Source organism: Larimichthys crocea, chromosome X, assembly GCF_000972845.2.
Source record: "Larimichthys crocea isolate SSNF chromosome X, L_crocea_2.0, whole genome shotgun sequence".
Taxonomy (NCBI): domain Eukaryota; kingdom Metazoa; phylum Chordata; class Actinopteri; family Sciaenidae; genus Larimichthys; species Larimichthys crocea.
In genome coordinates, this window is record NC_040020.1 from 29,600,673 (window position 1) to 29,626,360 (window position 25,688).

Consider the following 25,688-nt stretch of genomic DNA (forward strand, 5'->3'; position numbering starts at 1 on the left):
CATTTTTACACTTCATAATCATTCACACAGATTAATTTTCCAAACATTATTATTAGTAGTATTCTGCAATAATGCAACATACAAATAAAGAACCGGAAAATCTGAAAATTGTGGCTGATCGTGGGAAGAGGTCCTGGATAATCTCAGGTAACAAAAGTATTAAAATGTTTAACTGTATGCTTATTTGTATGATTCTTTTAAGATTTCACATTAGTATAAATTAGGGACTTCCCCGTAAATGATGAAATGAAAATTATGTAGTTTAAGATTAGTGTAAATAACAGAGAATTGTAGTATGGTATTAGGCCACAGTAAAGCTAAAAAAAAAAATAAGCAAACTGTTTCTGAATTAATTTATTTGATGACATGTCAACTGCCTTTTCACTATAGTCTTGTAACACTAACGGTCTTAGGTTCAATTCCCTTAACAGCTGTTGTGTTAATCTGGTTTCAGATGTCCTGGAGCAAGACACACATCTCCACCTGAACACTAAATGAGCAAGGCAATTAAATGCTTAAAACAACAAGGTGGGGATCAGAGGAATAATAACAGAGAACAGCAACCACCTGTGGCTGAAAATGTTTCATTGTCCATCTTGCGTCAGGACAAACCTAAAGCCACAAACACAAACAGGATCAGAACACACCAGCCATGTTTCAATCCAACTGTCAGGTTTGCAATAAATTCACTTCCTCCTGTGAAAACAATACAGAAAGGAGAAGTGACTTCCAAGAACTGGTTAGCATTGTTGTTTCTGTTCTGTCAGATAATGTCACACCTTCAGTGGAAAAGCACTTTGTAGCCATGACTCAGTAAAATAAAATGTTATTAGCTGAAGTTAGATGGTTAATCAATGTAGTAGTTTATTATTAAATGTTGTTATTATTATTATCATTCAATTATTATTGATGCTGTACTTTAGTATGTTTGGGGTTTGGTCTGGTCATGTAAGGCTCTGGGAACAAATAACAGTTGAATAAAAACAAGCCCTTGTTGTCTCAGTCATGTCCACCAGTCTCGCGTTGGTTTCAACTTTGCATCAGAGAGCTCTGATGCAGACAGGAAATTTGCATCAGTGTAACACAAACAAACATGAAGGCGACAAAATGAAACAAAATGAGGAGCTCGTACCTAAAAGAACTGACGTGGTTTGGTAATGAAAGGTGTGACACGGACCAGACCGGTCCTCACAACAGACTCAAACACCACTAACAGCTGGTCACTGAATTTTTACCCAAAGTTTCTCATACTGAAGGAAATAGTGTATTTGTTGGGGACTATTTTTAGCACCGGATTAATCCACAAGTATTTGGGGCAGCAGTTAATAGATGCATTCATTCATCGCTGGAAATTTTAAAATTCACCAGCTGATTTGGAGAAATATCCAAAACATGGACGTTTGGATGCAGCTGAAAACACGAAAACTCCTCCTCACCTCTTTTCTGGACCCAGCCTTCCTTGACGACGTTCTGGTCGCTCATGGTGGCTTCTCCTCGTCACCAGTTCTCCCAGTTCTCCCAGTGTGGTGACACTGAAGGGACGGTGCTGGGGGGTTGGTAGCGGAACAGCTTGTTCGGCTGAACCTCAGTCAGCCTTCAGTCCGCCTGCTTCACCTCTGACCTCCGACCTACCTGTGCCCACTCTCGCCTGACCTCAGATCTGTCAACTTGTTCCTCACTGTATGAGTCTGTAGTGTCTCTCTATCTTCCTCTCTCTTGTTCCCACAATCACTTTCTCTTTCCTCCTCTCGCCCCGCCAACCCAACCTGACTTTCTCTTTCTAGCTTGTGTCTCTCTCACCTCCGACTCACCCCTCTTAATTTTTTCACTCCCCTCTTTCTCTCCCTCCCTCCTTCTCGCTCTCTGTTTCAGTGGTCCTCACTCCCTCGTTCTCTCAAACTTCTTCTTCTTCGTTTTTCTTCTTTTACGTTCAGGCACTCCAGCGGTGAGTCAGCCTGGAAGGAAACGGAGGCAGAGAAAGGAGAGAAGGAAGAGAAAAAAAACAGAGCAGGTCAGTGGATAGTTTCCCTCGCACAGCAAACACAGCAGGCTGCCACTTATTGTTCAGAGCCTTAACACACTTCCTGCTTCCTTACCTCCTTCTCTCCTTCCCCTTCTTCCTTGCCTCCTCACACTTTCTTCTTCCCTAACTCCTTCTCTTCCTCTGTCTTTCCTGAACTACCTCTGCCCCAATTTTTTCACCTTCTCTTTTCACTCCTTGCTTCTTTACTTCCCTCCTTCACTGAGCCCTACTTTCTACTCATCTCTTCCTCCTTTTCCTTTGTCCCCTCCTTTCTCTTTCTCTCCCTCCTTCTTCCTTCCTTTTCCCTGTTTTATCTCATCTTTTACATCCTTCCTTGCTTACTCTGTACCATCCATTCTTAACTCCTCTCCCACCCTCTTGCATCCTTTTCTACTCTTACCTCACCCTTTTTACCTCCTCTTCTTCTTCCTTCCTTCCTTTCTCCTTCCCTCATTCTTTCCTTTCCTGCTACTTTACCCCCGCCCTTCACTGGGCCATACCTCTCAAACCTCGTACCTCTTAAATCAGTCCTTCTCTCACTACTTCTCCCCCCAACTCTTTAACCTCTTATAATTGCTTCCTTCCATCTTTCTGGTATCTCCCTCTCGCACCTCTTTCACCATCTCCTTTAGTCTCTTTTATTTCCCTCCTATTTCCTCCAAACTTTCCCAATTTTCCTTGCCTCCTCACATCATTCACTCCACACACATCTTGTCCTCCCTCTCTTCCTAATTTGTGTTTTCCATTTTCACCAACTCCTTCCTTCCTTTAGTCATTTTCTAACTACCTTTCGTACTCCCACTTCTCCTCTTCTCCTTAGTTCCTTCCTTCTCACCCTGCTCGATTTTTTTCTTCCCCTACATCCATCGATCTATCATTAGCTGCTGTTCTCCTTCCTCCTTTTTCTCATTCCTCACAATATTCCAGTACCTCCCTCCTTCTTTCCTTCTTTCTTTCTTCTCCTCTCACCTTCACCAGCCCCTCTTCTCCTTCCCTATATTCCTTGCCTTGCCTTACATCATTCACCTTTTAGCATGTCTTCTCTTCTCTTGCTTTTCTTGGTCATATGTGATAGTAAATTAAATAATTGTGGGTTTCAGACCGTTGGTCAGACAAAGTGTTTTGAATACATCACTGTGGGCTAAACAATTAATCAAGTCAATGAAAATAATCAAATAATTGGCAGTGATACAGCATCACTAATTTTAGACTGTATATTTTTAGACTGTTTTTGTTTTTTAATCACAGTTTTCTTCTCTGTAAAGTACTTTGCAATCTTGATAAGAAAAGTGATATACAAATAAAGTTAATTATTATTATTATTGTTATAACATATTGTCCTATTGCATCTAATGGAGTAGTGTTGACCATCGCTTCTTCTTTGAGTGTGTTTGACCCTGAGCATATTTCTGGTCATTTAAAAAAAAAAATCTCCCAAGCAGAGAGCAGAACGGTTATATGGGGCCAGTTTCACCAAATTTGCAACATGCAAGCAGTGATTTCCAACATGAGGTAATTTCCTGTTGTGTAAAGGTGTGTTTCATTAATGAAAACAAATGCCATTTTGCATGAGCATTCAAGAGCCCTGTGGGAGTCGCAAGTGTATCTGCAATTTGCAGCCGGCAGTTATTTGTTAAACGTCATAGCTGTATGTAAACAATGCTCTCGGATGAGTGGTGAATTAGAAATGGCTCCCGTTATAAATCCTCCCTTAATTCTTGTCTCCTTCCTCCCTCGTCTGTTGGTCACATCTTCACTTTAACGTCTGGACTCCGAACACACCTCTGTTTTACAAGAGCTGCATTTCTTATGCGCTTGTCCACAAAGTGTCGATCTCCTCAACCCTACTAAGATCACTCAGTTATGAAAGATTGAATAACTCCAGAATTTGATATAAAGCACCTATAGCTTCATGACTCAGAGACTGGCAGGGTTTTATTGTGAAGCAGCGGCAAGTACATATGAGAGATACATATCCAAGACTGCTAACTTACTGCTTATTTAACATTTGTCGACGTCTAGTAGGGCATATAAAATCAGTTTTGTTTGGAAAGCCTAGCACCCAAGTCTGTGAACCACTGTCCCAAAAATCAGCTGAAATGACCTCTAGACATTTACATTTAGTCATTTAGCTGATGCTTTTATCCAAAGCAACCCCCAAAAATGGAAACAATCAAGGTACAGTGCGACTAGGACATGTTTTGTAAATTCATCATCATACTGTCCACACATTTACGCCTGAGTACGTAACTGGAGACTTCCTTTTTGACAGGAAGAGTCCTAGTTTTGTATGAGTTACGAGATGAATCACATACATGTTCTGTGTAGGCCTCTCTTCCAAAACAAAAACTTCACCTCGCTATGTTAATGAAACTCACCTAACGGTTGTGGGGTAGTATATGAAATTATGACACATGTACATATTGCAGTCTTTAATAATAATTTTAAAAATCTACCACATCTTTGCTGTCTTTAAACCTCTCTTACACACAGGCCTGGGCCACATGGCTGAAATCATTATGAGATATTTAGAAAGAGATTTTTAACACTGATTTATATCATAATATGGCAACGAGGTCCAAAACAAATTGAATATGTTCCCCTGTTATGCATTACATGAACTGCATTCTTCGTGTGTGTAAACATTTAAATGTCTGATTTTGCATCATATTGCATCAAACATACTGCAAAAGTCGACAAACAATCTCATATTATCGCCCTGCCCTACTTCCTGATGAAGTGAATATAATACCCTCACAATATATTGTTGCACTAATGCATCCACTCTTAAGTACATTTGTGTTATAAATAACATTTACCGCACAGTGAAAAATTGCCTCTAATGTTACCTATCGTGAGATAACCTAAATAAATAAACTCCTATTGGTATTTTACAAGGAATTTAACAATGAAACACGATTTTATTAAATAAAGTCTGAGTCAAAGTGATTTGCATGTCATCATCTTCTCGTGTCTAGCCTGTCCTGTATAATTTAATACATTATAGGTAATAACCACATCTCCCATAATGACTCTAAAGCGACAATATAACATACTGAACCCGTTCTGGTGGATCATTGACCATTTCTTCAATGCACAGCGCACACATGCACCATCAACGGGAACATCCGAGGCTGGAAAACAAATGTGAGCCCTCCAATGACAACAAAAACAATGGCTGACAGGAGCAGCCGTCGTATGGCTCAGAAGCCGGTTCAGAGCTGCGGCCCTCGGTACCACAAACACCACCACCCCTCCCTGCCTCTGATTTATTCACCATGATTGGGTCCTGCACCGCACACACACACACACACACACACACACACACAAACAAACAAACACTGAAACAACAGCTTTTGTTTCAAGGGCGTGTGGTGTCATTATCTGTTACATAACAACATCCGCTTGGCGTGCTCCGTTATATTTTAATGGGCGAGACGCGAATAAATGTCTGGCAGTGACTCTTGGACCGACTAGTCGTTGTTAGTGGCAATAAAATAGCTTGGCCGGCCGGTGTGAAATGGCAGTGGTCAGGGGAGACAGTTGTGTAAACCAGGCTGGCCTGTGATGGCTCGGCTGGAGGATGCAAACTAGCCAGGGATGCTAGCGGGGGGCGGCGGCGGCGGCGGTGGGGAGGAGGAGGGGGGGCTGCAACTGCTAATGTTAGCCGGTGTTCCGTTTAAACGAGCGACCATGTTAACTGGCGACCGTTAGCCGAATGCTTCGGCGGTTGTCGTAGTTATGACGGGTGTAGAAAACAGGAAGATAACACAGCTGTCCTCTTTTTTTGTTCTCTCTTTCATTAACACTACAATGTCAACAAAAAAAAAAAAAATATACCTGATTTGTTTAGCAGCTACACGTTTGTCTCTCCCTTGTCTCAACGGCTGCCGTCACTACGACAACCGCGGACACATTAGGCTAACGGTCGCCAGTTAACACGGTCGCTCGTTAAACCGAAACACCGGCTGGCTAGCTAGCTGGATGCCTGGCTAGCATGGCGAGCTCGGCTAACAGCTGACAGCCGCTTGATGTGATGTTATTTTCGGATTATTTTATTTAGTCATGTCGGACAGAGACGCGACGCTTGTGTGTTTTTTTTTTGTTGTTGTTTTTTTTGAAGGGATGGGAGACCGGGGAGGAGGAGGAAGAGAGAGGAGGTGGAGGAGAGGGGGTGGGGAGGGGTAGGTTGGGTGGGTGTGGGGGGGTTCATCACGGAGATGGGCCGAGGCCAGACGGACGGTACCGTTATCATTGCTCGCCCTCCCCTCCTCTCTGCAGCAGCATCCCGGCGCCGCATCCCTCCCAGACTCGCGGATGACGAAGCAGCAGCAGCAGCCCGCTAACAGCGGCTAGCTAGCATGCTAACCTCCGCTCCCACCCGCTCCGGGCTCGAGACAAACCCGCTCCCCCGAAACGACGACCCCAACGCCCGCTCCCTCCCTGCCACCTCACCCTATACCTCCGAGTAACCACCGCTTCCACCTCACAACACGTTATAACACATTGTAAAAAAATATATATTTCACCTGGTAGTCGAAGAATGATAGGGATGCCCCCCCTCCACCACCACCACCACCTCCTCCTCCTCCTCCCCCTCCTCCTCTATGGGCACTGGAGCATCCAACGGAGTAACGTCCCTCAGTGGTGAAAACAGGAGGAGGACAGCGATGGATCCATAGCCGCTGATGCCGTGTCCAGACCGTGGAAGCCGTAAAAAGAGGAGGGTGTTTGTGTCCCAGACAGACAGAGACTGCGGCGGCGGCAGACAGACACACGGACAAACAGACAGACCCGCTCGGCTCCTGCTCCCTCCGCAGCTCCGCCAGGAAACCTCGCTCGGCTCCGAGTCGGCACGTCACGTTTCAGCCAGATCTGACTGGGAGGACTCCTGCTGCATTCAGGGGCCGTCGGAAATATCACGTTTCATAGCAGTCACTGACCTAGCCAGCTGGGAAATGTGACTGAACCTGGGAATATGGGGCACTTTGTCCTTGTCTTTAAATTAAGGGCTAAAAGTGAGGAAATTAAGGTCATGTCCAGGGGCTGTATCCAGAATTTTAGAAATAACGAGGTCATGAGTCTACCCCAAACAATCCACCACCCTTTAAATAAGGCTGACCAGAAACAAAACAGGTCTGTAACTAAAACATGCTGTCATTATCAATTAATACAACAAGTTATTTTCTCGATTAATCAACTGACTGCTTAGTCTATGGAAACTGAACCAATTTAATATGCTTGTTTTGTCCAACCAATAGTCCAAAATCTAAAGATATTCAATTTCCTGTCATGTAGGACAAAGAACAACAGTCTATATCCACATTTGAGAAGCTGAAACCAGAGAATGTTTTACATTTTTGCTTGAAACATTACCACAACAACAATCGATTATAAAAATAATTGCCATATACCTAGTATGGGAAATCTAAAAGTTGTAAATTCAGCACAGTGCACTATTGTGAAAACGTTTGCAGTAAATGACAATGCATATCTGGTGTGATGCATTTGCAAGCTGCCAATAGTGCTAAATCTACATATTATTTATTATATTAATTTTAATGTTACAAAGTTGAGGATTTATCAATGCATGACGTGTACACCAGGATAAAATATCGAGAAGAGATTTCCAAATTTACATAAGACAAGATAAGATAGAAATAGAAAATATATATATACATATCATTCAAGGATGCAGATTTGATGGATTCATCCACAGAAATAATTATTATTATTATAGATTATTGAATACACACATGATGTGTTGCATTAATTATAGTATTATTTATCATGCAAGACTGAAATGAGTAAATGAGAAAGAACCAAAATCCACTACATTTTGATGGGCTCCAACCAGTGCTTATATTTTATTAATAGTAGTTTTATTAGTATAATTCTTGAGGGATAAAGTTAATTTTTGACCTGCCAGTAGTTTATCAAAATAGTGAAGGTCCATTTTTGTCCACCTTTTCCGGAGGTTTCATCCCACAGTTTTTATCAGCAGTGAGATAAAGTTGAAGACTCCAGAAAAAGACCCTTAGAGTTAAGATTAGTTTGTCATATTATGTTTTTTAATTAACTGATCAATTGTTTAGGTCATGTGATGGACTGGCGACTTGTCTCACCCAATCCAGGCTGGAATTATTAGGTAATCCTAATAAGGATAAGCGGTTACAGGAAATGGATGGATGATGAACTGTTTAATTGATCATCGCAATCTCCCAGAGCCACAAGTCATCTGTTTTTTGTTTTGTTTTTAACAACAAACCCAATGAGATACAATTTACAATAAATAATAAAAGAGAGAAGCAACACTTTCTTAATTCTGAGTTAATTTTCATCTTATCAGTTAATTCAGTCATTTTGATCACACAACACGAGGGACAAATTATCACATGTCAAGATTTACTAGTTTGAGTTAGTTATGTTCCTCTATACTGGGAAGTAGGACTTTACAGGGGGGTACGTGAATGCAGCATCTCTCTCCTCATGGCATCCAGGGCTTTTGTTGGTCCCCAGCTTTTGTTGTCTCTCTCTCTCTCTCTCTCTCTCTCTCTCTCTCTCTCTCTGGATTTATGTGTCCACATTCAGTTCAGTTAAAATTCACTTCCCTCTGATCCACAGCAGATATCAGCTCTTATTTCTCCACTGGAGTGACTCTTAAACCAACCATGTGAATATTTTACACTTTGACAATCTTTTTTTTTTTTTTTTTTTTTTTTTACTGATATTCATTTATTCAGGCTTACCAAAATGTATAGCACCCCCTCCCTGCCTTCCTCCCCAGTCTTCTTGTGAATGGATGCTTTGTTTGAGGATCCTGGTCCCAGTCTGGCTGCAGGCCTACATAGACAGGACCGCTGCTGCTGCTGCTGCTGCCGCTGCTTTGCATTAATCAATTACAGTCTGTGAAATAACAATTCAGTCCTACAATGTCCACAAAATGGGAGAATGTCTGCTTACTGTCAACACAGGACAAACATCATCCCCACACGAAGAATAACAAAAGGGGGACATTGTGATTCAACATCTGAGACCATTCATGTGAAAAATATTAATTTATTAACCCAATCTAATGATTTTGATTAATCATTTAGATCATATTTAAACAATTTGCTTGTCACAGCTTCACTTGGTAAAGATTTATTCATTTGTTTTCTGTTTTATATATTTTTAATGTGGCCTTTTGTGAGCTTGTCAGACAAAATAAGATTTTTGAAGACGTCTCTTCAGACTTTGAACATCAAAAACAAAATTAGTGTATTAATTTAGTTTTTTGCATGTGGAGACTAAACAATATCTAGATGTCGCAATAATATAGTTATTGTGAATTCTTTTGGCCATAATAATCGTGTAGTGAAAACATGATACTGTGACAGCTGGACGCAACAAGCAGCAAACAACATAATTCTCTCTCATGCCTTCAACTGTAGTGATGCTAAAATGTGAAAACAATCCTGAGGATGGTGCTAGAGAAAAGGTCATGATGACTGAGGTGTGTGTGGGGGGGTGTAGGTCTACAGTATGTATATATATATATTAATATACCTTTGCAGATAAAGCTGAAATAAAATATTTTTACCTCTTCTCATGAAATGATTGTGACAAAGTGTATCTTCTCAAAACTTTATTGACCAATTTCTCTTTATATGACAGTGAAAATTAAACCACAATGAACCTGATGTGTATAATAAATAGGAATAAAAAGAGGAATTTGTCTGAAAACAAAGTTATTCCAACTTTATGGACAACACTGTATATGTGCAGTATGGAAGGTTTATTTGCAAAAATGTATTTTTCTCCATTTTTATTTATTTTCCTGAATTGTGTGTTGTTGTTTTCTGTGCACTTTTTAATTTTTATAAATCATTATTGTGCACTCAGGGGAATATCAGTCAACTAACTGGTGTTGGTTTATTCCATTTAATAACGGTGTTAATCAGTTATTGCAATAAATTCATCTTTACTTTACTTTATCTGCACTTGGAAAATACAGATTGAGGAATGTGCAAAGTCTACATGCTAAAAATGAACAATAAAAAACGTCCAACACAAAAGTAACAGTAAACATGACAGTAAGAAATTTCATTGATAAACAGAAACATTTTTTTTTCTTCTTTTGATGGTTCTAATGAAGAATACAATAATGAGTCCTGCAGTAACCGTAGAACCTGTGTGTGTGTGTGTGTGTGTGTGTGTGTGTGTGTGTGTGTGTGTGTGTGTGTGTGTGTGTGTGTGTGTGTGTGCGCATGGGTGATAGAGAGAGAGAGGGGGGAGAGAGAGAGAGAGAGAGAGAGAGAGAGAGAGAGAGAGAGAGAGAGAGAGAGATCACGGTGTCAGTTTGCTCTGTCGTCAGTACAGTATTGTGTTTCTCTGTCCTGGATCTCCTGCAGAGATAATAATAAGAAGAGAAGATACACTAATATAGAAAATAGGAGAGGAAGGAACACTGGTGAGGAAATAAAGTGGAGCAGATTCAAGAGCAGCTGGGTGATCCAGTCTCTCAGGTTACCTTCTCTAAATAAGACAACTGGCCCCAGGTCAGCAGTTAGGAGTGACGGCCTTCTCGTCTGCAGGTAAGACTGGTGGTGGTCCTTCCAACTCATAATAAAGAACGGTGGGATGCGTGGAACATATTTTAACAACAGAAATTGTAAATCCAGATTCTGGAAAAAATACGTTTTGTCAAGTTTACAGTAAAATATTGATGCACTTAAGATGTAGTGTCTCGTGGTTTTAAAGTTTAATGTTTCCTCTGAACCACTTCAGTTAAAAACAGTTTTTTCATGCACTAAACAATTTTGAGATATTTTTCATTCAGACGAGTGGAAAGAAAGAAATCCACACTTGGATGGTTATCTCATTACACTTTGTGCCCGTAGATTTCACCAAAAGTTAGAAAAGACTTGAACAATGCCTCATTTGCATGTTAAAACATAAAATTCATCATATCTTTCACCCTATCCACCTGTACTGTACCTGTCTCAAAATGTATTACACAATACATCTCGTTAAAGGCTGTTTCCTCATTTATCTCTTTTCACAGAGGGATCTGTTCTTATATCATTCATAGCCTGCTTTATAGAACATTTTATTCATAAATATATGGAGAAATTAGATTTTTTTTTTTTTTACAACTGTTGTTAAATATTCTCTGATTTATGTTGTGATAAAATAGATATACAAACTTCTCTCTGTAAAAACCTTTGACCGATCTTCATATTTCCCCTTGGAAATGTATGCATATTTTGTACATAGATAATGATTTGTTTGCATATTTAAACATACAATTTAAGAAATCTTGTAAAACAAAAAATACTGTAAGTCATTAATGTAATGTAAGTAATCACCTGGGAAAGTTTCATGGTGATATAATTATATATATGTTCATTTTTACTCTATTCATCTATAGTGTCATCTGTAGTGTAGTATCAGTGGTGGAGAAAGTATCAAGCTCGGTTTTATGCTTGCTATGAGATGTCTTTCTTTAACCTGCTGCTGAACTCCAATTTAACATTTAGTTTATGTTGAACACGACTAACAATGTAAAATGTCACTAGCAGCCTCTAGAGGCCACGATGCTCATTACATGCCTGACAACAAATACATATTGATGATTCATGATTAGTGGTTGAATGAGAACATTTACTCTTGTACCTGTAGTACAAATTTGAGATACTTGTTACATTTCAGATGGAAATATTGTATTTTTCCCTCCACTACATTTATTTGATTATTTTAGTGACTAATTACTTGTAGTTCCTGATGAACAATGCAAAATATAATTAATCCATCACAGTTAAGAGCTCCTGGTAAGATAACAGCTACAAATTACCAGTACCTCAATGTTTAGAGCAGGACTTTTACCTGTAACACAGTGGTATACTTGTACTTAAGTAAAGGATATGAATACTTTCCTGTGATTAATAAGGCTAAAACATGTTATGTTCACCCACAGGAAACTCTCATACTGCATCTGTGGTACGTCTTTGCACCTGATCTTCTCGTTCTTGCCTCGTCAGCGATGGCAGGATCAGGTGTTGCTCTCAGGCTGCATGAGTTCAGAGAGACTCAGGACTCCAGACAGCTTGATGGACCAACCACACTGACACCAAAGTGAGTGAGCAGCATCAGAAACCTAAACATTGAGGACTTCCAAAAATTCCAAAATTATATTCAATCATTTGAAAAACAACTGATATCATTACAAAACTGGTGCTGTTAGTGCGAGGAAATGATTAATCGTATTCCTGAGTTTGATTTCATACCATGTTTTATTTAAAACATCTATCATAATGAGCTTTGTTTCTACAAGCTACTTTTTAGTTGTAAATGATTACATTAATTATTAAATATTGTTAAAATGAGACATAATGTTGAGACATAAGGTAAGATTACCACACTTGAATGAATGTACTTGTTACATTTCAGAGCTGACTTATAGCAATAACATTGAACTTTATTTATAATGATTCAACTGTTTATTCCTTTGTATTCCAGACCATCACGTCTCGGGAGAGATATATATGGATTATATCCAGGACAGTTGGGTAGAGTCCATATTGTCCACTCAAAGAATCATGGGTAAGGTTTTCAGCAGGTACTGTGTGTAAATCTCTGCTCAGTCTGAAAAATTTGAAGTGGTGCTCACTGAACTGTTTTATGTCTTGAACATGATGATTTTTAATATTGGATTATCAATACAGATTATATGTAGCACAAAAAACATGAAACGATTAAAGATAATTGTGGCAGTCCTCTGATTAGATTTTTAAGTGTTATAATTTTGGCCCGTGCCGCAGTAAAGATGGAAAGATACGAGGAGGGTGCAGAATAAAAAGTGTTTATCTTCTGGGGAGTATGACTCTGGTGTGATAATTTCAACAGCAATCTTGACAAGGATACCTTGACATAAATGTTTTGTTCAAGGGGAAAACTGTGATCACACTTAAACATGTAAAAGTTGGAGTATGAGTATCTCAGATCTTGTTCACAAGTTATGGTACAAGGGAGCGTGATGATGTGCATGTTGTTCCAGACTTAGCCAGGAGATGGCTCTTCAGAAACATGTGGGTGTCCATGTCTTATACTGTCTATAGTATAGTATAGTATAGTATAGTATAGTATAGTATAGTATAGTATAGTATAGTATAGTATAGTATAGTATAGTATAGTATAGTAGTGACTGAAAGAATGAGACTGCTGATACAAGCAGCTGAAATTAGTTTCCGCTGTAGGGTGTCTGGATTCAGTTTTAGAAATGGGATGAGGTGCTCAGATATTTGAATGAAGCTCTCCTTACTTTTTTTAACTTTGAGGTGGCTCAGGCATTCTGTTGGAAGTTTTCTGGGCATGCACAACTGTTAGGAGACCCTGGGGCAGAACCAGAGCACACACTGGAGACACATAATCTCTCCAGTGTGTCCCCCAGGAGGAGCAGGAAGACGTTCCTGGGGAGAGAATGTCATCTTGATGACCTTGCTTAGCCTGCTGCCTCAGACAAGCGTGAGAAAATGGATGGACGGATGGATGGATGGAAGTTGAAAATTTGAGCTGATGGGGGTCAAAGATGAATAAAAACCAGTATGATTGAATTCTCTGGTTTGGTAATCTGACCAGTGGATGTTTAAATAGTTTAAAAATAATGTTCTGGATCAGAGTGTTGGACAGAGAGAAGTGAAAATAAAAGTTTATATGTAATTCTAATAACACCCACAATACTCTCAAATAAATGATTCCATTCTGTCTTTCAACAGCTACATTGTTCGCAGTGGAAAGTTTCAGTCCCACCATGAGTCTCGTCAGTCTCTAAACCCTCCATGTGAAGATTACCAACAGAGTTTTGATGTTCAGACCCTCAGAGCGCTCACTGTCCTCCGTCACAGTCCTGCTGTCCTGGATCAGCGCCCCCCTCAGACGACTTACCAGGAGCAGTTTGGTCTTCAGTCTCCACTCTTTCCTCAGTAGTCAAGCACAATGTGATGGACAGAAATATTTCAGCACTAATGGATTCTTCACACATTCTTTTTGCACACATTCTCATACGTGCAGATTTGTGTGGCATGTACGAGTGATTTAAGAAAATTGTGGTATTAGAATGTTCCTGAAATTAACAAATATATCTAAAATAAACTTATTATTCTGGTCACCATTTCAATCATTCTGGCTTTCAAATTAACTGAGAGATTAAATCTTTGTTTAATGGTATATTTTGGCATGGTAACTTACATAGTTGAGTTGGTAAAAAAAAGGCAGCTGTATAATATATTTGTAAAGGTTTTAGGTCCCTACAACACTATTATTGATGTCTAATGCCAGAAACCTTCTTACTTCAAGGTAACATTTTTGTCACTGATTTGACTTTAACACACACAATTTTAAGTGTCCATCCAGTCTGAGAGGAAATATTGTTGTTTATGCTATATTTATATAACTTTGTGGCAAAATAACACAAGCAGCAGTGAAAGAAAGGATGCTGACTGGCTGCAGAGACAGAAGTTAATGAACGTGTTTGATCAGAAGAATTATATTTGATAACTTTGTAAGCCCAGTATAGTGTTGCTAGTTTCTGTTGTTGATGTTTGTTTGACTATTTTTAGTTGCATTTTATTTATGCCTCCTTCTTATTAATCATCACATGACCATTAGTGTAGTCCTTTTGAAAAACATCATCAAAAAAACAAACAAGTCTGGATTTGGGTGCATGGGGGAGTTTTTCCAAATACCAGAACGACACAGCAAGTAATCTAACACTTTAGCAGTTAACATGCAGGGAGGACGAGACGATTTCCCAAAGGCAACAAACCAACAGACATTGATGCAAACCTCTCTTATAGCTAACATCACAACAACAGCAAAACTTAGAACACTGTAAAGTAAATTGAATGTCTGTAAGAGACACTTTGTTTTCCCATTTAGCCAGAGCTTTTTGTACCCAAAGCTAGCTGACTGTGAAGAGATATAAAAGTGTATTGGATTAGAATCACTTACCCCACCTTTACATCAGTCTGTCCCTATCTCCAGCCACTGCTGACTTCCTCCAGTCCCATGCATTTCTTAGGAGCTTCCCAGATCACCATGTAGCCTGCACCATTCCTGCCTGACCATCGCAAACTCTTGTGTGCCCAGGCATGTTCATCATCACTAGACTTTTTTTTTTTAATTAAAACTGAGACAAGGTGATTTTATCCCTCTCATTGAAGCAACCCCACCAGACTTTTTCTTCCTTCACCAACCCCAGCTTTCAGGCAGAAGAGGGAATGTTGCTGTTTTTAAGTGCACTCCCATTTCGCAGAGGAGTTTTACATCTTTTAAACATCTTGGTACTATTACTATTAACCCTAAAGACCCAGTATTGGTTTTAATTATCTACAGAAAATCAAGGCCAAATAATGTTTTTACAAAAAGTTTGCTGAGTTTGTTTCTGGTTTTATAGCAAAATGCAAGAAAATTCTTATTTTAGGCTATTTTAATATACATGTTTGCTGTCCATCTAAGACTTTTATTACTGATTTTATCAACACCTTGGACTTGGTTTTATTCTCACTTAGGTTTTACAAGAGCCCACTCATACCAAAGGTCACACCCTCGATCTGGTTCTTCATCACAGTCTCAACCCAGACAACCTCACCACGAAGGACATCTCTGTGTGTAGGACCACAAAGCAGTTTTTTATTTAGTGTAGTTTTATCTCTGTCACGTTTTAATCACATTTCATCTGTCCGTCATTGTGTTTTTACCTCTTCTTGTGCCAGCCAGTTTCGCCCAAAATCCGATATGTTTCACGTTTTTACTTGTCTTGATCTTACCTGTGTGGCTTTCTTTTGGGTCAACTGCTCGTAAAGCACTTTGTAAAGGTGCTTTGTTTTTAAATGTGCTATATAAATAAAGTTATTTTTATAATTATTATTATCATTAAATATCTCAACACGAGGAAATTAAAAAAATGCAATTCACTTGTAGATTTGTGAAAAAAAAATAAATAATAAAAAACATTTAAAAGTAATAATGTGTCTTACTGGGGATATTTTTAGTACTGATTAATGATGTTGTAAATAAAATGTTTTTTGCTTCTAATTTTTCATGAGCAGAAGCAAGTCTTAAGCTATTCTCACCACTAGAGGACCCTGTTCACTGTAACCTGAGCTGAACACTGGAGATCAGTTTAAACCAGCCTACTAGTTTAAAACGTCCTGATATTTTAAAACAAAGACTCACAATAACCCATATTCCCTAATTTCCTAATCTCCTCACAGAAGGTGTTGACATGAAGTTGGGGCTGCTTGTGGTGTTGGTTGTAGAAGTTCTGGTGCCCAGTCTGTCTGAGAGTCAGATCATCTCCAAATGCGAGCTGAAAGAAAAGCTTGGGGAATCGATAGAGGTGTATCTGGAGGCTTCGGAGATTCAAGGAAAGAATTGTGAAGATAGGTGAGCTTAATGAATGCTGAGTTGGGTGTCCTGAGGCTTAGAAAAGTCAACACGTGACCTAATCAGCACAAATCACTCAGCTGTCAGAAGAAAACCAGAGCAGGAAGACAAATAAGAGTATGAGTTTGTTCATGCTAATGAAAAGAAGTGTGCACATGTATAAATACATTGTGGTTATGGGTGTATATCACATGCAGCTTTTCATGCAGGAGGTTTGCCTCCAATCACAGACCTGTTAGTAACATTTGTGTTTTTACTGACATATCCACAATCTTTTCCTTGCCTTATTCAAGTTTTTAGTTGAATAATCCCAGCCATGCCAACTATATTTTATTTGCCCTGAACATGTCATGCCTTAAACATATCGTAGTTCCCATCTGCAGATATCGTAGAAAGAAACAGTTGTTCGCATAAGAGGTAAAATAAAGAAAGAACATTCTTTTATAGTGATATGGTTGCTTTATTAACTCATAATACAAGAAAACATCAAATTTCTTTGTCTGGTCAATGTAATCAGGGCATGGATTGATTACTGAACAGGTTCACTGGGCACAGGTCTGGGGCCTAAGGGGTAAGCAGCCTCCTTTTTGGACACTCAATGAAAGGACAACAAAGAGACACAAAACTACTACAAAGAGATGAAAAAATATTACAAAGAGATGTGAAACAGCTACAAACAGACAGAACATGACTACAGAGAGACACAAAAAGACTACAAATAGAGAAGGCACCACATAGAGAAACAAAATGACCAAAGAGGGAAATGGTTAAAAACACAAAATGAATGAAGACATGAAAAAAAGGATTACAGAGAAAAAAACAACTACACACAAAGATCACATTAACCACACACAGAGTCCAACATGTCACTCAAAAAAACATAAAAGTATACACATGCGGATGGTAAAGGTCAAATATGTCACTCATTGACTATCACTTGTAGTGTAGTTGTTTTTGTTTTGTGCTTCCTGTCTTCTTGTGTTCCTGATTGTTGGAATAAATTTGTTTCTACCTCAACCACCAAATTACATCTGAATCCGGGATCACTTTTTTAAACTAAACTGCAGTCACTCTATAACATAGACTAGTGCCTGATCATAAAAAAATTGATTTGCTTTTTTTTTTATTTAGAGTCCTGAGATACATGAGAACTTTTCGATAACCCCGCCAAAATCTTTGCAGCAGAACACTTGTAAGCTATCCAGGGATGTCTTTCTTAGACTGTTGAAGAGGGAGTCTTGGATTGAAAAACAGTAGAGTTTAACACCTATCTGTAATGATATTAAATAACCTCCAGCTGTATTGTATTACAGCAGAATGACCAGAGTCCAGAGTTTAATTCGATAGGTGTTGGTTTTGTTACAGTTTTAGTATTAAAAGATTCTTCATGGTAAGTTATTCACTGAAACTATCTTCATCTTCCATGTTACTGTCTTGCTGCTCTTGATACTGTTCTTTCTTTTGTTGGACTTAACATGATAGCTGTTTTCAGGACATTAATGGCCTAACACTCTCTGTATTCACTGCTGTCATACTACCAGTGTTGACAACCGATCCTCTGAAATTATAAATGTGTTATGATGACATGAGGAGATAAACTGTTTCACCATATCTGGTTTTCAGTCTCATGATCAGGTCTTTTCAAAAGGATGAAGGTGTAACCTGTAAATAGAGATAAGATGCTTTCAGGTAGACAGATCATTTTTCCTCCTGTGACCTCCTTAGAGCTCAGAAACCCAAAGCTAAGCATGAGATTTGGCACAACATTGTGCACTTCCAGGCCCCTGCTTCTAGGCGTCAAGGGAGCAGCCTTTATCTGAAGAGAACAAAAGATGTTTTTTTCCGGTTCGCCACCGGTTGCTCTGCATAACACTATATATATCATGTCAGGTATGTTTTTCAGAGACTTGAAGACAAGATGAGTGTACTTGTGGTGTGCCTCCTGGCAGTGCTGGGCTGCAGTGTGGCTGAAGGGGCAACTGTGTCCAAATGTGACCTGAAGCAGAAGCTGACAGACAAGCTTCGTGATCAGGCAGAAGACATAGCATATGACGTGGATAAATTAGTCGCTAAGAGTAAGTACTGGTTGCAACTTTTACATAAGAAACAATTAAACCTACTTTTACTGGATTTGAAAATAAATATACTGAGTTGATTACGTAGGGAGGATGAAAAATTCCCTCAAATTTAAGATTTGTTCAATGTGATTCATATTTTTGTGATTGACAAGTTAACATTTGTTCAAAGACTTTTAGGAAATCCTGGACTGAACTGTTTAGATTTTACTTTATTTGAACTGATATGAATTCCCTCTAGGTTCAGTAGATACTGTATTATTATTATTATTATTAGTATTATTATTATTTCTGTCATTTCTTGTATAAGTTAATGTGAAAGAAAGTATCAGAGCCATAAGTAATGTGACAAGACCACCCCACACACCTCCTTTTTAAAAAAATATTTTCATGCACATGTAGATTTAAATCTATCCTTTTTATATGCAATGTATGTGTATGGATATATAATTGGAGCACAACCACTATGGAACTGTTATGGTGGCCGGTATAGTGAATTTTTGAGCTGGAATGAAAATAAACTTTTTCTATATGACTATGCAAAGGTTCTTAGGTTGCTTTCCTAAATAGATTTCAATAGGCTAAGGGTAGGGAAACTGAAAATACAGACACATTGGTGGATTTAGTGTTTTCATGTGATTTCAAGACAATGAGAAAACTAGAGAATACTGCCAGCCTTGCCCTTTTAAGCTGGGAAATATGGTAGATAATTGTAGTTGACACTGCTGAGAGCTGCTTCTTTTCTCATACTCTGTGCTGCTTGTCACAGTATTGTGAACAAACAGTGATACCAATGTGTTACCGCGACTGTGTTCATATCAGTGCATAATGGATATATAATAATAACATATATAATACTGATATGTCTTTGATGGGCCAATATCGGCTCTATATAGGATAAATATTTGCTTTTTTCAAGCCTGAAGACTAAGCTACATGATATTTCAACTGTAAATGCATTTGATGAAATCCTGAGGAGGATAAGCAGTCTCCAGGGGATGATTTTGAAAGTCCTGACACCGCCACCATGTTGACATTAGTGGTTTCACATGTCATTCTAAACTACAGAACAGACTAACAACATTGTTGATTTGGGCTGATGGTGGCACTAGAGGAAAGATTAAGTGGTTGTAAAATCATTGAGAATCATCCTCTGGGGACCCCAAATATTCACAACAAATTGAATATTAGTTTGTGAAAATGTGGATTAAAAAGTGTGACATTTGGAGGTGTCAGTTTGTTTCTCATCTCTCCTCTGCTTTCAGTTGTCTGTCACGTGGAGTATGCAGCGGGTTTTAACACCAGTGCAGTAAATGACCTGACCATCGCCTCAGAACACACTCGGAGGAAGAGGAGCGACTCTGGCCTCTTTGGCCTTGCCGAGTATGAACCCGTTCCAACCACAGCCCATCCCCGGAACCGAAGGCATGCCAATGAGGCTTCATCAGAGACTATCTGGACACTGTATGGTCTTTTCCAGCTCAGCAATCACCTGGTTTGTAAAGATAGCACAACTGAGACGCACAACATCTGTGGTATGGACTGCAGTGGTGAGTTTCAGTTTGTGTTTGGTTTATATCTACATGTCATTGTGACATCTGTGTTACAAGATGTGTGCAGACTGAATGCACAGCAAATGTATGTATGCAACTTGCAACCCACTATCCACTAATACTGTGTGTGTGTGTGTGTGTGTGTGTGTGTGTGTGTGTCCGCAGTGTGTTTATGTTACAGCTTAAACAGGAACTGCTTTCTGTACATTTCTTACATCTTTACCTTAATCCAGCAAACTTGTTTTCTTTCCAGAATTGGTTGATGACAAGATAGAAGATGACCTCGACTGCGTGTTGACGCTCTTTAAGCTTCTTGTGTAAGTTCATTCAAAATGTATTGTATGTTGATTTACGTTGACTTTGTTGTACACAGTGAAATCTGGCATTTGGAATAAACTCTCTGTGAGTTCAATTTTTAATATGAACAGTATAAGCATGTTACAGCAAAATTCACAGTTAAATCAAACTGCCAAGGGCAGCTTCAAACCAGTGCTGCCCATGACAAATTAAAGTATTGGATAACCAGCATAACTTGTGTCACAGCTTAGACTGCTTGAGGTTGAGATGGGCAATAAGCCTGTTAAAAAGGTTAAATCTGTGGATCAATAACAACTTCAGGATACAGGGCACATACACTCAAAACTCAACCATCGCAAAACTACCATATATGTTAGGGTACCATGGATGGCCAACCAGTACCACATTTTCATTCCAAGATCACATCAGCCGGTCATTTTACTGGCTCATCAGCTAGCTAGCAAGTTCATCAAGCCAAATGATACAAACAATATTACACTGACAGAAAACCCCTCACAGCATAAGTAAAATGGCACTTTTACCTGCGTCACGACACGAGGAAGTGCAAGTGAAGACTGCTAGGTGTGGCAGTAACAAAGCTGTAACGATGAATCAACAGCAGCAGTAGTGTTGAATCACACTCCTTAGCACCCAGTGAAAACACCAAAATATTACCCTGAACACAAGCCGAAAATATGTTACCCTTTCACACTTTTATGTCATATATATATATATATATACACTCCCTCTTATTGTTGCTTGTTGATTTGAACTAAACCCCAGTCAGTGTTGTGAATAAAATGTATTTCTATTCTGAATATTTCCACAGTGAACAGGGTTTCTCAGGCCCCAGTCACTTAACAGCCATGTAAGTAATTGTCTTAAACTGTTTTGTCTTCACCTCACAGCAAGAAGGTTCTTGGTTTGAACCTCGGCTGGGCCCTTTCTGTGTGGAGTTTGCATGTTCTCCCCGTGTCTGCGTGGGCTCTCTGGGTACTCTGGCTTAATTCCTCCCACACAAAGACGTGCATTTACTAGATTAATTGGTGACTCTAAATTGTCCGTAGGTGTGAATGTGAGTTTGAATGGTTGTTTGTCTCTATGTGCCCTATGAGGAGCGGGCGACTTGTCCAGGGTGTACCCCGCCTCTCACCCAAAGACAGCTGGGATAGGCTCCAGCCCCACCGTGACCCTGATGAGGATAAGCAGTAACAGATAATGGATGGATGGATGGATGGATGGATGTTTTGTCTTTAAGTTTCATGTTCTGCTTTTGGTTATCTGCCTATAAATGCAATAAATTCTGAGCTAATTTCCATCTAATCACAAAATCAATGCAGTTAATTTACTTTTACAACAACATTTGAATGCCTCATGTGATGTTCTCTTCTATTTGTTTGCAGGATCAAACTCATCTTTCAGGACGAGTGCATAAATGTAAAACCCTCTGAGTACTTCAAGGAATGTGCAGTCTGAATTCTTTCAGTACAATAATTATCACTGGAAATATAAACCTTCTTAAAAATGAGTGACCAGTGATTTATGACAATAATAAAGCAAAGCATGTTGCACTTGTTTTTTTCTGTCATGATCATGATGTGATGTAAGGCACAGTGTTTATTGCTAATTTATTTGGATCTTCTCTGACTTGAAAAAAAATGTTTCCCAAATATATTTTTTAAATGGTGAAAATACAGCCAGTATCTATTTTTAAAATCTGGGTGTTAGACAGTGATCACAGTCACAGGAAGAGAATAGGTTGCTGATTATGATGAGAAAACTGAAGCCCTAATGCAGACGGCTAAATCTGCATCAAGTACAAAACCCTACAGGGATGGGTATCATTACACAAGATTTTACTGATACAGGGATGCATAAATACTGACAACAGCGTCATTATATATGTTTATGACTGTTGTGTCGTTTAGTCAAATATGTCATTTTTAAAGCAGAGTTGACACTGTTGGTCTTTGTTATGATTTTATAACCAACAGCCTGACCAGAATCAAATATAGCCTCTGAAACGGAGACCAGGGAACACAGCACCAAGGTGGTTTTCTTGACGGGTTTGGCTCAGTTAGGATTTAAACTGCCCAGCTAATCGAGTTAACTGGCTAACAGCAAGTAAAATTAGCAGCAGTTAGGGGTTTGCCTACTTTAGCACCACGTGACGGTGTCTGTCCATCAGGTAATTGTTCATGACACAGTTATAAAACCATTTCCAAAATCACAAAACAAATCCAAAATGTACCACTGTAGCTGAGATCAAGGAGAATATTTGTGATACAATTATAGTCCAATGACAAACAGCCAATGTTACATCCAAGCGGCAACCTCTGTGGCTGTGAAGTGAAGCCAGTGTGGAAGTGCAAAAAACTACAGTTCTTCAAGCGCCATAAATACATGCATAGAGTAAGTCTTATAAAAGTGTACAGCCTTTAAAGTAATGTTTTAAATACTTCTGTAAACAATTATGGTCATTGTTGTTCTGACTGGTCAGCAGTAGAAGCCATACTTTACTTCATTACTGTGTTACTGTAGTGTATATGATAGCATTTTGATTGATTAATCCATTTGGCACCCTTATACTGTGTGTGCAGCCATATACTGACATCCTACAAATCAAATCAATCACATACACAACCACACACAGTACTTTGTATAGTGAAGTTCATTCTCTGTATTCAAGAACAGTGTGCAGACACTGTGCAGTGTCACCGAACACCTTGGTCAAGGAAAATTCATCTTACATGCATGTTTTTAATGATGATGGTAAACAGAACATCAGAGAGACATTTATTATCTCTTTTGCATTCACGTATGCATAATTAACAGCATGGCTGCTTTGATTGGCAGCTGGGTCCCAATACAGGTGGCTTCTTTGGGCTTCCTTCAGCACACCTTAGGTCTACTGATCTGCATCTTTGTCGCTCACTGCCTCAGTTGAGTAAATAAGTAAGTAAGTACAAAGTACTGTAGTAGAAAATGCAAAGATTCAAGCAAATGTACCTCAAAATTGTACTTAAGTACAATACCACTGAGACTGCAGTAGTTTGCCTGAAGGCTGCAGTGACCTCGTCAGAGGTTCCAGCTCACTCACAAGATTTTACATGGTTGAACTTGTACATGTGCTGATGACAGTGACATTTTCATTGTGGTGTAAAGTTGTATAGATGACCAATACCCACTTATTTTTGACAGCAATTCTTAAAGCATTAAGTACTGTAATGACACCTCCTGGTTTCCTCCTCATGTCATGAAAATATTTAATTAAGCTCTTCACATAAACGTGCCACGCACACACACACATTCAGGTGTTTCCAGTTTCCATGTACAAATACAAATGCCTTTGATGAGTCAGGCCTGATAAGAATAGATCATTGATGATTACCAGATAATGACTTAATCAAGAGATCATTCGCCAGTTTCGAAACCAAACTACAAGGAAATGACTAGCTTGCTACCGATCTCAGGCCAGTTTCTGCTCTTATTCGAACTCATGTTTACATAACACAAGCAGAAATACAACGAATGAAATGAGAAAATAATCAGCAGACACTCCTGATAGTCCTGAGACAACAGAAACAGAAGAAATATGTGAGAACGTGTGGGTGTATAGTGTCTTGATTTAATGTCTCTATGTAAGATTAGACAGTTTGCATGCAGAAAAAAACCCATTATGTCTTCCTTGTGACATGAGAATGTCACGCAGGTACGGTATGTTAGCCACTAATGCCTGTTTGTCTCTTACAGAGATCGATGGTTAACAAAGGGTTTGAACAAAGACTTTAAGTGTTCAGGGCCAGCATGAGTTTGCAAGTGAGACTGCAGACTGGTCTGACAGCCTCATTGATCACTGAGGTGCAAAATTTACTCATAACTGCCTCAAGGGGAAAAGTGCAGGCAGAATGCACCACGTGAACCTCGTCTCATACACTCTGTACAGCCTGTTCCAAAGATGTGAACTTGGTGTTTGTTCTGAAGTGGCATGTACAAGTGATTTAAGAAAAAAAATGTGGTATTAAAATGTTCCTGAAATTAACAAACATATCTAAAGTAAACTTGATATTCTGGTCACCATTTTATTCATTCTGTCTTTCAAATTAACTGAGAGATTAAATCTTTGTTTAATGGTATATTTTGGCATGGCAACACGGTTCAGTAGCTGGTACAAAAGGCAGCTCTATAATATATTTGTAAAGGTTTTAGGTCCCTACAACACTATTATCGACATCTGATGCCAAAACCTGAAGCTCTAGACTACAAAATCCGTCTTCTTACTTCAAGGTAACATTTTTGTGACTGATTTGACTTTAACACACACAATTTTAAGTGTCCATCCAGTCTGAAAGAGGAAATATTGTTTGTTTATGCTATATTTATATAAGTTTGTGGCAAAATAACACAAGCAGCAGTGAAAGAAAGGATGCTGATTGGCTGCAGAGACAGAAGTTAATGAAAGTGTTTGATTAGAAGGTGTATACTTGATAACTTTGTTAGCCCACTAGTGTTGCTAGTTTCTGTTGTTTGTTGATGTTTTCTTGACTATTTTTAAATTGGTCATGGGCCACAGTGTGGGCACCACAACCTTTTGAAAAACATCATCGAAAATTAAGCACTCCATTCTCAGACAAACAAAGAAACAAGTCTGGATTTGCGTGCATGGGTGAGTTTGAAATAGAGTTTTATTAAAGTCATACATCAAAAGCAAATACACCTGATACTTCTTAGATGACAGCACAAAACATATCACTTTTAAAAGTTGAGTCACCATCCCACAAAGACCATTTAACCCTTGTTACTGGTGAACACCTTTAGTCAGGAAGTGGAACTAAAGCTTGTTAAGTCATAAATAAACACCACTGAGGACAGTCACGTCTTTGTTTTTTGTTTTTCTAAAAGTTTTAAGAAGGTGGGTGGGGGGGGTGAATTAGATCAAACAAGCATTAAGAGTTTTTTTTTTTAAGTTAAGGTACACATATAACTTAAAAAGTTGGTCAGTAAAGAAGTCAAATGCAATTAACTGCAAAAATCATGATTTGCTGTTATAATTTTTTTTTAAATGAGAAAAAGTATTTAAAGTTTTACAAGTTTTACTTGCTTTTCACCTCTTTATGAAAAGACTTGCGTCAGATTATGCATGCATGAGTAAGTATGTGTTTGTTTAGTTTAATGTTACATAATCTAAATTGGTTTCTTGAACCATGAGACTGTTTTCAGTGAGAACTTTATGGATTTCCTGGAAACCAAAAGTGCGTTTGGACAGTGACACAGCAAAAATAAAGCAGACAAACTAGTTAGCCTTATCCTCTC

General features: G+C 38.9%; 2 protein-coding genes across 2 annotated transcripts in view; one reads left to right on the plus strand and one right to left on the minus strand.

Moving 5' to 3' along the window:
* The window catches only part of akt3b (v-akt murine thymoma viral oncogene homolog 3b), a 19,783-nt gene extending 17,819 nt beyond the window's left edge, over positions 1-1,964 (minus strand). The window contains exon 1 of the mRNA XM_019259744.2: positions 1,437-1,964. Coding sequence (XP_019115289.1) covers positions 1,437-1,482 — 46 coding nt within the window. The 5' untranslated portion in view covers positions 1,483-1,964. The remainder of the gene's footprint in view (positions 1-1,436) is intronic.
* Positions 1,950-21,946, plus strand: LOC104918514 (sperm acrosome-associated protein 5-like). The gene is made up of 11 exons (XM_027283273.1): positions 1,950-2,011; positions 10,417-10,599; positions 11,982-12,139; positions 12,524-12,607; positions 15,574-15,669; positions 16,279-16,450; positions 18,341-18,525; positions 19,791-20,075; positions 20,332-20,395; positions 21,205-21,243; positions 21,779-21,946. The coding sequence occupies exons 6-11, from the start codon at positions 16,290-16,292 to the stop codon at positions 21,849-21,851; spliced, it is 807 nt and encodes a 268-aa protein (XP_027139074.1). The 5' UTR covers positions 1,950-2,011; positions 10,417-10,599; positions 11,982-12,139; positions 12,524-12,607; positions 15,574-15,669; positions 16,279-16,289; the 3' UTR covers positions 21,852-21,946.
* Positions 21,947-25,688: the final 3,742 nt, after the last annotated feature.